General features: G+C 32.8%; 1 protein-coding gene across 12 annotated transcripts in view; it reads left to right on the top strand.

Moving 5' to 3' along the window:
- PLOD2 (procollagen-lysine,2-oxoglutarate 5-dioxygenase 2) overlaps window positions 1-14,535 on the top strand; it is a 91,548-nt gene extending 77,013 nt beyond the window's left edge. For 6 of the 12 annotated variants that reach the window (XM_016942114.4, XM_063807245.1, XM_016942115.4 and 3 more), the window contains 9 exons: window positions 2,080-2,205; window positions 4,698-4,839; window positions 6,031-6,093; window positions 7,064-7,177; window positions 10,620-10,685; window positions 11,312-11,416; window positions 12,553-12,699; window positions 12,809-12,934; window positions 13,104-14,535. In XM_016942114.4, the coding sequence (XP_016797603.2) occupies window positions 2,080-2,205; window positions 4,698-4,839; window positions 6,031-6,093; window positions 7,064-7,177; window positions 10,620-10,685; window positions 11,312-11,416; window positions 12,553-12,699; window positions 12,809-12,934; window positions 13,104-13,259 (1,045 nt within the window). In that variant the 3' untranslated portion in view covers window positions 13,260-14,535. The remainder of the gene's footprint in view (window positions 1-2,079; window positions 2,206-4,697; window positions 4,840-6,030; window positions 6,094-7,063; window positions 7,178-10,619; window positions 10,686-11,311; window positions 11,417-12,552; window positions 12,700-12,808; window positions 12,935-13,103) is intronic. The other 6 variants (XM_516801.8, XM_063807248.1, XM_063807243.1 and 3 more) reach the window with 1 other exon arrangement.
- Window positions 14,536-17,236: the final 2,701 nt, after the last annotated feature.

Below are 17,236 nucleotides of genomic sequence, written 5' to 3'. Positions count from 1 at the left end.
CACTATGTATTTGACATATATCCCTCTTAATATTAAACATTTTAAATCTTCTAAAAGAAAAAAAATTCCCGGCCGGGTGCGGTGGCTCACGCCTGTAATCCCAGCACTTTAGGAGGCCAGGGTGGGTGGATCACGAGGTCAGGAGATCGAGATCATCCTGGCTAACACAGTGAAACGCCATCTCTACTAAAAATACAAAAAATTAGCCGGGCGTGGTAGCGGGCACCTGTAGTCCCAGCTACTCGGGAAGCTGAGGCAGGAGAATGGTGTGAACCCAGGAGGCGGAGCTGGCAGTGAGCCAAGATTGCGCCACTGCACTCTAGCCTGGGCGACACAGCGAGACTCCGTCTCAAAAAAAAAAAAAAAAAAGAAAGAAAAAAAACTTACCTGCCATCTGGGGCCCTTGCCCCTTAAAGAGTAAAACTCAGGCTGTGTCTCCATGGAATTCTGTTAGTTAATCAAAGGTTTAGGTTTATGTAATACCTATGGTTCTTGCTTCTGTATCTAGACATGTGGTTTCTATAGTCTATTGACATATGCCAGGAATGTTGCAAGATTTAGTAGATTGGACTGAAGGGTAGAGAAAGAGATTTGACACATCTTGGGCATGTGGCTTTCTAGCTTCTCATCAGCTCTCTTTTTTCCTCTTCTCTCCCTATCTCTATTTGCTCCCTTGCTCTAAATTTTACTCCTTAAATTGTATAATAATATGAATCATTCCTCAGCTGCCATCCTTACATTTTTATTCACAAAAACATTGAGGTATACAGCAGATGAATTTTGGTTTCCCAAATTTGTTGGTTTAAACCTTTTCAGGAGGCAGCTGGGATTATAAATTACAAGTTCTTTTTAAATTAAATGTTTGATATTCATATTGAATTATTTCCCAAATTAATGTATGTAGATTCTAATTCATGTTATTATTTCCAATATTGTAGGTATTCAAAACAAAACCAAACGTGTTTCTGATTAATAGTTTAGTAGGAATTCGGAAGAATAAACCAAAATTTATTATTTTGCATGATGTGTATTTATTTTTATTTATTTATTTTTTTGAGATGGAGTCTTGCTCTGTCGCCCAGGCTGGAGTGCAGTGGCATGGTCTTGGCTCACTGCAACCTCCGCCTCCCAGGTTCAAGCGATTCTCCTGTGTCAGCCTCTTGATTAGCTGGGATTATAGGTGCGTGCCACCATGCCTGGCTAACTTTTTTTGGTATTATTAGTAGAGATGGGATTTCACCATGTTGGTCAGGCTGGTCTCAAACTCCTGACCTTGTGATCCGCCCGCCTCGGCTTCCCAAAGTGCTGGGATTACAGGCATGAGCCACTGCGCCGGGCCCGATGTGTGTTTATTTCACTTTTGTGCATGTAATAGAAAGGGCCCGGCTGATCTTCACAAGATAGAGGTGAAATAGGTTTTCTTTTTTCATATAAAGAATAGTTGTTCCATAAATTTGCTTTCTAAAATAGTTAAAGGAAAGTTCAGTGTTGCCAGGACTAGCTTACTGTAATCACAAGTCATTTTTTAAAGTCATGGAAAACTGGAAACATACTTAAGTAATTTGAGACTTAATTACAGGAAAACTTTGCCTGTTTACAAACATCTCAGTTCATCTTCATTCATTTTTTACAAATTCAACAAATATTCATTGAATATCTTAAATGCACCAGGGGCTGTTGTTCACCCAGTGACAATGAAAATATTTGGTTTCATTTAATATAGGTTCCGAAATACTTTAGTTAAACTTAAATATAATTAAATAACTAAAGTAATTTCCCTCTGTTGGATGTAAGCAAGGCATTTTTAAAAGTCATTTTTATGTATTCATTAGCATTTTCAATTACTTTTTCCTTCTTTGTTACTCTTTTTAAGAAATATGATTGAAAATTAGCAATATACTTACTTAAGAAAAGATGTTGGGAAAGAAGATCCTTATTTTATTTTTATTAACTACAGGTTTGTTGAATGAGCTTTCTTGTGTTATATGTCATGCTAAGCCCAAAATACATAATTCTGTGGTAATTTAAAAATAAATTATATAGGTTTCTCTCTCACACACACACTCTCTCTGTCTTTAGAAAGATCATTGCTCCTCTTGTAACTCGTCATGGAAAGCTGTGGTCCAATTTCTGGGGAGCATTGAGTCCTGATGGATACTATGCACGATCTGAAGATTATGTGGATATTGTTCAAGGGAATAGAGTGTAAGTTACTTGGTTTAATATTTTAATGTGAAATACCATAATCTAAAGATGTAGTCTTGTTAGTATTACTTGAAATTTTTTTTGCATTCATCTCTTTTCTTTATAGTTAATGGGAATTTGAGAACCCAAGACCACTTGGAATCCTGAAATACCAGTATAAAACTAATATTTAAAAAAAATGTTTTTAAAGTCCCAAATCTTCAAAGGAACAAGCTCATTGCTGTGGGGAATACTAAGAGATAATATATGTTTACCATACTCACATTATGGTTGATAGAAGAGTAATACTCTTTATTTAAAAGTTTGGAAAGGGGATTTAGTTTACTAACTTTTTAATGGTTATAATTAAGGGTTGTTTTGATAGGTTTTAAAATTTATAATTAAGCCAACAGTAACACTAACAGCCAGAACATTCCAGTATTCCTGATTGCATGAGTTTTTTTGTGTGAAATAGCTATTATTCTGCTTTAAATACAAGTTTTTTTTACCAATATTAGATTTTCACTTCTAGAGATTGAAAAGAATATATTTGCTGAAAAGTGTGTGCATGATTTATATTTATTTCAGAGACAATGGTTGATTACTAAAAATAATCACAATTGAAATAGTTTTGCTAAGGTAATATTGGAGAAGAATGTCATTCTTTTTTTCATGCATATGATGGACCAGAGTGACTAAGACGTTACATGCTTTGCCTTAGTTCTCAAACATGTCAGCCTGATTAAAAAGGGGCAGTACACTCTCAGGACTAAAAGGATGTGCCCTTACATTTAGAAAAAAAAAGGCACACGTTTCTGTTCAAACAGTTGAGTGGTAAAAAGATGTGTTGCTTGTGGAAATAGTAATTGGTGTGGAAAGCTTCAATCTGAATGATGTAAATACAATAAAGGTTTTTGTTAGCTGCAATTAAAATGCACAGTGGAGGAGAAAAGACTATTAAAGATCGTATTCTGTTGTTTCTATGCAGTTGTATTGACTCTGGGTGAGTTGTATAGACAATATACCTGATTTTATCTTTGGGCACATCACAAATGAGAGTTTGTGAAAGTAGAATGGAAAATTTGTTTCAAGTTGCTTTAGGCATTGGTGATTTTCTGTCCAACCTCCTGTCATTCTTGTCTAAAGTATAAGGAAAAAAATATGGCAGAAGCTTTTGATCTGGAATACACTTCATGTCCAAAAGCTACACGAAGGAGCAACTGTGTGTGTGTGTGTGTGTGTGTGTGTGTGTGTGTGTATAAGTTGAAACACTGAATAATTCCCCAGAGATTAATTTCTGAATTTAGCTGACACGTTGTATACAGTAATTCCCCTTTATCTATGGTTTTGCTTTCCATGGTTTCAAGTCTACTGTGGATTGAAAATACGAAGATATGTTGAGATAGAGAAAGTGTAAACATTCATGTAACTTTTATTACAGCATATTGTTATAGTTGTTCTATTATTGTTGTTAGTCTTACTATACTTTATGTATAAATTAAACTTTATTATAAGTATATATGTGTAGGAAAAAACGTAGTGTATGTGTAGCGTTTGTTACTATCTGCTTTCAAGCATCCACTGGGATCATGGAATGTATCACCCTCACATAAGGCGGGGACTGCTGTACTCCTTAAGGCATTTTTCTTTGAGGCTAGTCTAGTAAGACATAATATCATATTTCCGTTAATATCTAACTGCATTTCTTGGTCAAGATCTTGCCTTGATGTTCTCTAAAAGAAAGGCGCACAGTCTTAGGGGCAAAACTTGTTTTGCAGTTTTTATGAAATCAGTCATGTTCAGAGTGAGAATATAGATGTGGGAAAGGATGCAACGTTCATGTGCTCCCAGCTGTATTTCTTCATGTTTTCCTTTTTCTATAAAATATTTAAGATGGCTTAATGAATGGTAAGAGAATATAATTTTGGAGAATTTTAGGCTATATTCAGTGGTATTTTGGTAAATGTGTAACAACTGGCTTTTGGAGGTGGAGGATTCCCTGATTTAAAGTGCTTGCCCATTTGTTTGGTGTAAATACTTCTACCATGGCTGATTTCAAGTTTCCAATGTGAAATTACTGAATATGGACTTGGCAGAAAAAGTTAACTTTGGGGAGCCAGTATGAGCTGGGTCTAGTGCACCACTGGTTGTATGTTATGATTCATGCTATCAAATTCTTTAATTTTAAATAGAAACACCATCTATACAATAGATTATAATAGTCTAATTGTAACAACTGATTGAGATATGATAGCTATAATACAAATGCCAAACAGATACCAACCCAAAATTGAAATGTATCCAAAGGGGCAGTGATTTATCTCCTAAATCTCATTAAATATAGTGTATACAATGTAATCTTATATATATATCATTGAATATATTTGTATGTTGATTCAATAATTTATGTATACAAAATCTAAACACAAAGCATTTATTTTAAAAAGGTAAAAAATGAAACTTAAAATTGTTTGTATTTGTGGTATATAAGAATGTCTTCTCTTTACTTTCAGAGGAGTATGGAATGTCCCATATATGGCTAATGTGTACTTAATTAAAGGAAAGACACTCCGATCAGAGATGAATGAAAGGAACTATTTTGTTCGTGATAAACTGGATCCTGATATGGCTCTTTGCCGAAATGCTAGAGAAATGGTAAGATATGCAGTGATGGCTTGCTTGAATGTTCTTATAAGATGGCTTGCTTTACCAGTTGGTGTGTCACTGTGTTTTGATGCCCTTTGTCTTGCTAATTTGTAAGTACTAGCCAATTTTTTTGGTTCTGTGTTAAAAAATTTGGGAGTAATTTTGGAGATAATTTAACATTTACTTATAGAAATGGTATGAAAAATGTTAGTTTTTGTGCTCGGGCTAATTCATAGGCAACCGAGTTGGATTTCAGTAATAAAGATGTATTTGTTACAAATCAGCTTTGCTCTTTTAAGAATACATCTTTAATTTGAAATTCTATAGTGAAAACTTGACCTAATTAAAATTAATTAGATAAGCTTCGATGAAACAATATTTCCAGATTTAAGAATATTTTTGTTCTAAAATTAATGTCCACATTTTCTCTAACTAGGTAAAATTTTAAAATTATTATTAACTTCACATTCTTAGAAAGCAGGATTATTACCACCAAACTAGTAGAAGTGTTGAGATATATAGTGTATTTACTCTAAATAAAATACTAATGATACCTTGCTGCACTACAAATGTACTTTTATTATAAAACTTAAAATGACTAGAAAATAATTTTTCAAAATGCATAAATATGGCTTAGAATATATTGATATGATTTTTGGTTTTAGAAATGATGGGGCTATTTTATTTCCGATTTCCAAATTTATATAAGCAATTGTGATTTGATGAAAAGTCAGAAAAGTTGGCAAGTATTTTTTTCTTAGTTTAACAAAGCATGTATTGTTTGAATATGTTTGTTTTCTCTACAAACCTGTGTGCATTATTATTGAATATCCTCAGTACTTGTGATTGTATTTTGTGCTCATGTTTGGCTAATTTGACTCAACAGCGCATCATGGAATGGCCTCTCTTACTCATTTTTTCCATTGTCTTATGTGTCTAATGAAAGTTCTGCTAAGGAATGAGCTTAGACTTATGTTTGACCCCACCACACCTCCCAAAAAGAAAAGAAAAGAAGGGCTGAAAGAGCTGGAGATGTTTCTTTGTGTGCGCTATAAGCTTTGCTTGTTCTGCATGTTGTCTATGAAGGACATTTCAGAATGTTAGCTTTTGATCAACAGCTGCTATTATTTTTATTTACCAAAGAATACCTGAGAGAGCAGGTGTACAGGTCAACTTACCCAATGCTTCTCTTCATTTTAGACTTTACAAAGGGAAAAAGACTCCCCTACTCCGGAAACATTCCAAATGCTCAGCCCCCCAAAGGTGTTATTTTTACTTATTTTATTTATTTTTGTTTATTTAATATTTGATATAGTATATTGCCTAGTAGTAAAGTTTCTTTAAGGGCCTTATTTGCATTTAGCTTGGTAAAATGTTGATTTTCATCAGTCATCTGTGTATGTGTTTGCGTGTTTTGTGTGACTTGGGCATGGGTCTTGTGTGATAGTCAACTCTTGGTTCTTTGAGCTGATTTATATTTTATGGCTGACAGGTGAGAAAGTTAAACCTAAGTCCCTTTCATTCTTTTTTTAGGTTTTTATTTCTTTTTAAAGGGAGAGAAGAGGATAGAAGTAGGTATAAAATAGAATTTGATTACAGTAAGGTTTAGGTGCACCTTATTGAGTTATTAATCACTAACTCTTTTACTATTAAAACAGGTCCAAAAAGAAACACATTACCTAGTGGTGTTTGCCACATTTGTCTGGTTTGGGGCAAGAATATGAGACTGGTTTTCTTTATCTGCCTTTATAATGTATGACTCATTTGCGTGTTAGTCTTTAAACATTAGAAAAAGAAAGGAATGAAACAGACTGGTGAAATATAACTGGCAGTGAATTCTTGATTAAAAATGTGATGCTTTCTTTGAAAGAGAAAGAAGCCAAAAGAGGTATAATTCATTGCACTGTGTCTCAAAAATATTTCTGCTTTCAAACAGGAATTTTTTCCCTGATGTCTACATCTAGGATCAATGAGAAAGGGACAAAAACAGTCCATTCTTCTTTTTTTCAGTTGAGTGTCAGTGCTATCTACTAGTTTTGTGTGGTGTCTGAATTCATAATCAAAATTTGAGTTTTTTATTTTAAACTATGCACATTTTATATGTATACTAAAAATGCATGTTCATAAATGAAATATAAAGATAGAAATTAATATCTTCTATATATTTTTCCTATGATTAAATTTACTTTTGTACCTACCTCTAAGATTAATACTGTTATTTTCTGGCATATAGGGTGTATTTATGTACATTTCTAATAGACATGAATTTGGAAGGCTATTATCCACTGCTAATTACAATACTTCCCATTATAACAATGACCTCTGGCAGATTTTTGAAAATCCTGTGGTATGTATTTCATACTCAACTTTATTATTTTTCTATAACTGTAAGTGGTTATAAATCAGTTGGTTAATAATATGAAATGTGGTTAGAGGCTTTTTAAAATGACATAAGGTGAAATGCACATCAAAACCACAATGAGATACTGTCTCACACCAGTCAGAATGGCTATTATTAAAAAGTCAAAAACAACAGATATGGGTGAGGCTACGGAGAAAAGGGAATGATTGTACGTTGTTGGTCGGAATGTAAATTAGTTTAGCAATTTGGAAAGCAGTTTGAAGATTTCTCAAAGATCTTAAAACAGAGCTACCATTTGACCCAGCAATTCCATTACTGGGTATATGGCCAAAAGAAAGTAAGTCATTTGACCAAAAACACACATGAACCTGTATCTGTTCATTGCAGCACTATTCACAGTAGCAAAGACATGGACTTAAACTAGGTGTTCATTAATGGTGGATTGGATAAAGAAAATGTGTTACATACACACCATAGAATACTATACAGCCATAAAAAAGAACAATATTATGTCATTTTCAGCAACATGGAGAGAGCTGGAGGCCATTACCCTAAGTGAATTAATGGCACAGAAAAACCAAATACTGCATGTTCTCACTTATGAGTGGGAGCTAAACATTGGGTACTTGTGAACATAAATATAGGAACAGTAGACTCTGGGGATCACTAGAGGAGTGAGGGAGTAGGGAGGGGGACAAGGGTTGAAAAACCAACTAATGGGTACTGTGCTCACTACCTTGGTGATGGGATCAGTCATACCCTAAACCTTAGCATCATGCATTATACACTTGTAACAAACCTGCACATATACTCCCTGAATCCAAAAGCTAAAATTGTTTTTAAAAAGTAAATAAAAAGAAAAAAATTAAAACGACATAATTAATTGTATTTCATGATCTATAGAGTAGATCTAAACTTGACCAATAACTTGTTTTTATTAAGATACTTATTAGCTTTGGGGAAGGGAATTATCAATTTGTTCTCTTCCAATATTCTATTATTTTTGTTTTGTGTATTCAAAAGCACCATCCAGTTTTAATCACAATTTTAGAAACATGTTTACAAATAGTGCACATATTATAATAGTTTGATTTTTTAGAAGAAAATTCAAAAATTTTGTTTAGGAAAATACATTTTTTAAAATTATTTTTTGACAATTTTGTGAATGTACATCAAAGATAGCCAGAGAGAATTGCAGAGAAAGCTGATTCAGCATATGAAGAGTCTTAACTTGAAGAAACAATTTCCTTTTAAAATCTGTTTTCTTCTTTTTTTTTTATTTTTTACAGATTTGAGTGGTACAGTAATTAGCTCCTTTTGTGTTTTACAGGGACATCTTTTTGTTAGGCAAGTGGCACACTTATTCAAGGGAAAATGCTGTCTTCAACAATCAAACCTGTAACACTGCTGTAATGATTTTCCCCTTGCCAATAGTAAAAGTTTTAAATTGCAGACTCAATCCACCTGATGAGAATTGTCCTTTATTTTGTAGGAATAGTTGAGATATGGGGATAGTAAATGTAGTAGTCTCTGAATATTCTGAATAGGAAAATATTATCTTTTGACATTTTGTTATTTTAAAAGTACTTTTGTTCCATTTTAACCACATACCTTCCTCTTTCACAGAAATAAAGCTGAAAAGAGGTGTTTTCTAGTCGTGAGGGTAGAATTCCATATTTCACTTCACCATTGAATCTCTTGGTGTCTTGAGGGATAGAATTATTTGATTTCTTGGGTGACATTAGGTTCTTGGTCAGATATCCTGAATTATATCCTGAATTGTAGACATTTGTGTAAGAATTCAAGTCTTTGGAAAGTAAGCAATGAAAATATCAGAACTGAGTAGGAACAACTTTTCTTTCCATGGCTTTCTTTGTTCTCTGTTAAATCAGCCTGATTAATATGCCTTGTGAGGGATACCCCATAGCAAAATGCTTATTGATTATCCCATTATCAGAATTTCTAAGAAATTAATAAAGTCACAGTTTGCTCAATGATTTGAAAGGTGATCTAAAATGAAATGTGAATACTAATGCCCTAAAATAAAATCTTAGGGGATTTTTTTTTTTACTTTAACTTGAAGAAAAATCAGTATTGATGCACAGGAAAAATGCTATAGGTAAAAGTTCTTAAATCTTATGGATGATTATTCAATTTCTTGCCATATTTTAGAATCAGAAAGCTAATTAATATTAGAGGGAATAATGAGATAATATAGAAATCTGATCCATATATACTATATAAACATGAAATTTATTAAAATTTTGAAGATACCTTTGTTTCCTCCACATAAAAAATGTTTGAGTTACATATAAACAGATACGCAAAACCAGTGACATAAATTGTGGTATAAATATTCAGCCCCTAAAATCTAGCCTCAAAAGATGTATTTAAGGCAAATATCTTTTAAAACATCTTTTGATTGGAATTATTTTGAGTCTGTGTCTCACTTCCTCCCTGCTGGCTCTCTGTATTTGCACTTTGTAAAGAGAAAATTAATAATTTCTAGAAATATTCTAAATTTCAGAAGAGAACTTTTTGGATATTTATATTACTCCATGTATTAATAATATTTTAGTAAATATCCATATTTGAATAAAGAACTTGTCCCAATAAAATAATTCTTTAGCTTTTGTTGAAAAAAGTTGAGCTATCTTTGTGTGTGGATTTTATGCCAGAGATTGGTCAAAAAGAATCAAATTCATGGATTAGAATAAAGAGAAACCATTTTTTAATATAGAGCCCTAACCCTTAATTTTAGTAACTGAAAGAAGTGCAAGTGCTAGTAAACTCATGATTATTCCTTGATAAATATTAATAACTGAAGTGAAGGCAGAAATTTTAAAAACTCATTTAAAAAATCAAATTTAGAATAATTTACTATAGACATATAAGACAGACCCTAGTTAATTAGTTCACTAATTCATTTTTACAAATATTTGTTGGTAGAATTTTGCTCCTTGTCTTTTACCTTTAAGCACACCTTTATTTACCTACTCTGTGTATATATTAAAATACTGATGGTCCCCAACTTATGGTGGCTTTACTTAGGAATTTTCAGCTTTATGTTGGATTTATCGGGGTACTGTGTGTTTTTAACCTCCCACGGGTTTATTGGGACATAACCCCATCGTGAGTCAAGGAGCATCTGTAAAATGTGTAAATCTATTCACTGTAAGATTACTTAAGTTTTAAAATCCTGAGGTACAATATTTCATAAATAAAAATTTTGTATTTCATAGAATGACATAAGCATATTCAGAACCAGGCAAAGATTAAGCTATATACTGTGATTTCTGAAAATTACTATTTTGTCCACTATACGTAATCATTTATAAGTTGAATAATTTCTAAAATGCATACGCCTTATACTTTTCAGTGAAGTATTTATAAAGATATTTGTTTTAATATGTACTTCTTTTTATAGGACTGGAAGGAAAAGTATATAAACCGTGATTATTCAAAGATTTTCACTGAAAATATAGTTGAACAGGTTTGTATTAATGATTACAAAGTATAGAAAATTTTGCTGTTATTTTCCAGAAGAAATATTATTAATACAATACTACTTTCACAGAAGATGTGAAAGTGGAGAAACTACCTTTTAGGTAAAATTTATTTGACTCAATTACTGATTAAATAGCATTAAGGAACATACAGTTGTAAAATGTAGAACATAGAAATTAACATTTTAAAAGCATGCCTTTTTAAAAAGCATGCTCCTATGTGTCATAGCTTTCTGAAACCACTAAAAATAGAAACTGTTGACAGATCTCTGATGTAGAACTCTTGCAGTGAAAGCTTATCTTTGGAAGAAACTGGGCTGTCTTTCTGAAAGAGTCTTTTCTCAGAGACATCTTTGAAACATGAATTCTCTTTTAGCTTAGTGTTAAAAACTATTGTTAATACCTAATTTTTGAGAATGTAAGATGTCATCAATTCTGAGGTGCACCATTATTTATGTACCATGAGAAAAAAAATACTGTCAATAAACCATGACAGAAAACTATGTTTCCTAGTCATACAGGATTTTTTATTTTACACATATTAAAATAACTATTTTAGACTATTAAGACACAGAAGTTATTATGTCTTCTAACGATGATGCATATTTTATAGCCCTGTCCAGATGTCTTTTGGTTCCCCATATTTTCTGAAAAAGCCTGTGATGAATTGGTAGAAGAAATGGAACATTACGGCAAATGGTCTGGGGGAAAACATCATGTAAGTTGTAATTTCACACTAAGAACTAAAATGTATGTGGGGGTTAAGTAGATACTCAGAGAATTCGGAGGGGTTATATGCTTTTTCTCATATATCTCTGAGTTCTAGACTTAGATAAATTGGCTAGCCAAGGCTCTGATTTCAGTCTACTTCTCCCACCAACCAATTTTTTAACACTTAAGTAATTTCATTAGTTTGGGCGGGTTTCTCATTTATGCATGTAATTACACTGGATGTTCCCTAAGGGTCGATGTCCTCAGGCCAGAGTTTGTTAGGTAACACATGTCTTTACAGAGTGATATCACTCTTTTCCAAGGCCACTTTTTATTCCTTGCGTTTTCACAGTGAGCTGTGGTGAAAATTCTAAGGCAAATGTTATCTGGCTCTGAAATCTGTTTTTGTGTGTAAAGATAGGAAGGAGGGATCTGAGTGCCTTAGGTGTAATTCAGTTTTGCATTTGCATTCAGTGTCAAAGACTTGGCAGGAAATACTACTGCCAGTGGTTAGATGTGTTTCTTTTCCTCTGAGAACAGACATGCCATTTTAGCAGAATACTCTAGAATATTACTGCCTCTGCACGGTTATGTCCCCCAGGTAATGAGCTGATAAGGGAGAGGGAAGCTTAAAGTATAAGGAAGAACTTAAGTCAGTAGGTGATGAAATAATGAAAAGCAATCGTTCAAAAACTTTTGAGTGTTACAAATAGAAGTGAGGAAGGGCAGGGAAAGCTTGTTTTTGGTGTTTGGTAATACAGACAGCAGATATGCCAAGTGTATGCTCATCAAGCAGCTGAGACTGCCTAAAGGGTCACTGTAAAAAAAGACTCATTTTTAAGAAAGGATGTGAGGGCTTAGGAAGTCAATTTTATTTACTTTATAGCTAAACTTCACATATACATTTAAGAAGTAGGAAAGGAGTCTACTGACCTTACATTACTTTGTTTCGTCATTGTATCATTGACAAAGCTGTTACCTAAGTTATTTTGATAATTTTACAGTTAAAGCAGATGATATACCACATTGGAACAACTGTTATTTTTATTGTCTATTATGATCTGTGGTTGAAAAAAAATACTATAATATAAATGGGAATTGCACGTGGAGTACAGCTTATTATGTCATTAATGTTGTTTCTAGGATAGCCGTATATCTGGTGGTTATGAAAATGTCCCAACTGATGATATCCACATGAAGCAAGTTGATCTGGAGAACGTATGGCTTCATTTTATCCGGGAGTTCATTGCACCAGTTACACTGAAGGTCTTTGCAGGCTATTATACAAAGGTAGTTATCCTCTCACCCCTCCAGCCTATTTCTTACCCATTTTTACACAGGTGTTCTTTTTAATGTTTTTATTAATAAGCAAATCCACTGGCTTACTTTGCTTTTTCAGGGATTTGCACTACTGAATTTTGTAGTAAAATACTCCCCTGAACGACAGCGTTCTCTTCGTCCTCATCATGATGCTTCTACATTTACCATAAACATTGCACTTAATAACGTGGGAGAAGACTTTCAGGTAATTATGACTCTTGTGTTTTTAGATTTTTCAAAAGAAATATATCATTATGAAAAGGACTTTGCCTTAGGCCTTAGTTTCTTTTTAAAATTTTGCTCAAATGACATAATTTGAATTTTGCCACTGGTTAAATATAATCTGATGTATTTCTTCATTTTAACTTTTTTAGGGAGGTGGTTGCAAATTTCTAAGGTACAATTGCTCTATTGAGTCACCACGAAAAGGCTGGAGCTTCATGCATCCTGGGAGACTCACACATTTGCATGAAGGACTTCCTGTTAAAAATGGAACAAGATACATTGCAGTGTCATTTATAGATCCCTAAGTTATTTACTTTTCATTGAATTGAAATTTATTTTGGATGAATGACTGGCATGAACACGTCTTTGAAGTTGTGGCTGAGAAGATGAGAGGAATATTTAAATAACATCAACAGAACAACTTCACTTTGGGCCAAACATTTGAAAAACTTTTTATAAAAAATTGTTTGATATTTCTTAATGTCTGCTCTGAGCCTTAAAACACAGATTGAAGAAGAAAAGAAAGAAAAAACTTAAATATTTATTTCTATGCTTTGTTGCCTCTGAGAATAATGACAATTTATGAATTTGTGTTTCAAATTGATAAAATATTTAGGTACAAATAACAAGACTAATAATATTTTCTTATTTAAAAAAAGCATGGGAAGATTTTTATTTATCAAAATATAGAGGAAATGTAGACAAAATGGATATAAATGAAAATTACCATGTTTTAAAACCTTGAAAATCAGATTCTAACTGGATTTGTACGCAACTAAGTATTTTTCTGAACACCTATGCAGGTCTTATTTACAGTAGTTACTAAGGGAACACACAAAGAATTACACAATGTTTTCCTCAAGAAAATGGTACAAAACACAACCGAGGAGCGTATACAGTTGAAAACATTTTTGTTTTGATTGTAAGGCAGATTATTTTATATTTGTATTAAAAATCAAACCCTATGTTTCTTTCAGATGAATCTTCCAAAGTGGATTATATTAAGCAGGTATTAGATTTAGGAAAACCTTTCCATTTCTTAAAGTATTATCAAGTGTCAAGATCAGCAAGTGTCCTTAAGTCAAACAGGTTTTTTTGTTGTTGTTTTTGCTTTGTTTCCTTTTTTAGAAAGTTCTAGAAAATAGGAAAACGAAAAATTTCATTGAGATGAGTAGTGCATTTAATTATTTTTTAAAAAACTTTTTAAGTACTTGAATTTTATATCAGGAAAACAAAGTTGTTGAGCCTTGCTTCTTCCGTTTTGCCCTTTGTCTCGCTCCTTATTCTTTTTTTGGGGGGAGGGTTATTTGCTTTTTTATCTTCCTGGCATAATTTCCATTTTATTCTTCTGAGTGTGTATGTTAACTTCCCTCTATCCCGCTTATAAAAAAATTCTCCAACAAAAATATTTGTTGACTTGATGTTTTATCACTTCTCTAAGTAAGGTTGAAATATCCTTATTGTAGCTACTGTTTTTAATGTAAAGGTTAAACTTGAAAAGAAATTCTTAATCACGGTGCCAAAATTCATTTTCTAACACCATGTGTTAGAAAATTATAAAAAATAAAATAATTTTAGAAAGTTTTGTTGTTCTATTATTGGTGTTTATCTTCCAAAGTGAATACATGATGGAATTGTCTGAAAGAATGAAGCCTTTGATTTTTCATTTTGCTTAGTAGATTTAATGATATACGAAACTATTGAATTATAAATGAAATTATAAAATCTTCAATTTTAGGATGACTAGGGATTTGATCTAACTCGTTTTCCAAGTGAGAAAATAGAAGCCAAATGTTATTCAATATAGGTTTATTTGTTTATTAATATTTTCTGGGTCTCTATTATGGGTCAGGCACTGTTCCAGGCACCAAGGATATGTTGATGAAGAAGACATTATAGTCACTGTGAGATGGACTTAAAAAGATAAGGAAGTTGGTTCTACTCCTGTTCTCTTCTTTGGCGACACTTAATACCCAAAGAAAATTTCTACTATCCATCAACTAGGATGAGGAGACATTTTAGTAATGATTTGTGAATTATGTTACTGTACATCAGGAATGGTTTTCAAAATATGTAACACCTGGTATGATGTAGATGCCAACTCATCGGAACAGACTCTGGTTATAAAAGCAGATCAGTTCGTTCCTACCAGTGCAAGCCAGCTTAATATCTCTTGTGTACAGTTCAAAGACATCTCCCAGGTACTAGTTATTTTCCATTTTGGTATCCATGGGTGGTTACTTAGCATAACTATTTCAGTCTCATGCCATGTTTTCAGAAATGGGATCCAGGTAGTCTATTGAGCACATTTTTTTTGTCTTTCCTCTTATCCTACATTCCATGAAATAATAGAAAATGTAGCTTTAAAAAGATGATTCATAATTAGTGAGAGAAAATTAGAAAAATTCCCGTAAGTAGATTAAAAAATTTGAAAAACGGAAAACGAGTAGAATTGGAAGGATGGAGAAAAATACAGCTTGAAACACACAGAGCAGAAGATACAGAAAGTACATCTATTGTTTGATTCATTCATTTTATGCAATATAATAAAGGCTTTTTAAAAAACACACACACACACACCCATATATATAAACAATTATCCCCTGAATAATATGGGCGTTAGAGGCACTGATCCCCGTGCAGTCGAAAATCCACATGTACCTTTTGACTCCCTCAACACTTATCAACTAATAACCTACTGTTGACTGGAAGCCTCACTGATAACATAAACAGCTGATGAACATTTATTTTATATGTTATATGCATTATACACTGTATTGTTACAATAAGCTAGAGAAAACGTTATTTAAAAAATTATAAAGGAAGATAAAATATATTTACTATTCATTAAGTGGAAGTGGATCATCATAAAGGTTTTCATCCTTGTTGTCTTCGCGCTGAGTAGGCTGAGAAGGAAGGGGAAGAGGAAGGGTGTCTCAGGGGTGGCAGAGACAGAAAAAACCGGCATACACATGAGCCCGCGTAGTTTAAACACATGTAGTCCAAGGGCTTATTGTGTATCTGCAACAATCAGATATCTCTGACAGATGAACCTGATAAAGTCACACTATTTAGAGTATGATACCATTTATGTTAAAAACAAAATACTATATATGTGTGTATAAACCTACAGAAAATTTCCTAGAGAGGAACAACTCTGGAGAGTGGTATGAGATCATGGAGGAGTAAATAGGATTTATGCCTTTTACCTTTTACACTTGTGTTTTTGAAATATTATAGAAATATATTTGTATATTGATTGTTTAAAGAAAAAAAGACTGGAAGGAAAAGGAGACATTCACGTAACTAATTTGAATAAATGGAAGCATATGGATGTCAATAGTAACCGTGTGTGTGTGCGCATGTGTGTGCACAAGTGTGCATGTGTGTGTATGTGTATACATACATTACCAAGGTGCTTTAAATGCTCACCGTGGTAGAATTTTTTCTAATTCTTAATGCGCATAGGAATCAATATGAATATTTTCCTTAATATAGATACTTCAGTAGTCATCCAGTGCATTAATCTTCATTCTGCTTCATCTTTGAAAACACTAGTAATTTATCTGTATTGGTAACTAAGAGGTCAAATATCCTTCTATGGAATAGAAATGTGGAAAACAATGAACATATGAGTTGAGTGGTCCATCCTCATCACAGAATCTCTTTATGTACTCACTTCTGTTTTCCTGTCTGACGTACGTATGTCTTGATTTATTTGCTTTTTATGCCCTAAAGCCCATTTTACATGACATGCTGGTAACTTGTCATTCATTTGGAATTTGGAATGGTTATTCAACAGATGTCTTAAAGTTGCAGAAGAGCCCAGTAGAATTTTTAGTCATAATTGAGTCTGTGTAAATAACTCCCTCTGACTAGACTAGAGGTTAACTGTTGTGGAATATTGAAGTCTTCAAGACTTGATGAAAGCAGTGTATCAAACAGAACTGTTTGTTTTGTGGTCTTTTAGAATAGCAAGCCACAGCATTATTTAAGAGTAATTATTAACAAAAAGCCATTGGGAAGAAAAATAGGGAAATGTATAAAACTTTTTAATGCAATGAGTTTTGGATTAAAATAGAAGTACACTAAGAAATAATGAGAAGAGAAAATTGTACATGTAGAAATGCTTTAAAAATGTGAAGTATTGCATAATTACATTATTTTGATAAAAGAAATTAGACTGGGAAGGTAAGTAAACAGGCTAGGGATTTGTGAACTTTATAAGTCTTAAATCTTTCTAATAGCATTTAAAAATATACTCAACATCACTGTTCATCAG

Source organism: Pan troglodytes, chromosome 2 (genome assembly GCF_028858775.2).
Source record: "Pan troglodytes isolate AG18354 chromosome 2, NHGRI_mPanTro3-v2.0_pri, whole genome shotgun sequence".
Lineage (NCBI taxonomy): Eukaryota > Metazoa > Chordata > Mammalia > Primates > Hominidae > Pan > Pan troglodytes.
The sequence above is the reverse complement of the archived record's forward strand: the minus strand, read 5'-3'. Positions and strand labels throughout refer to the sequence as shown.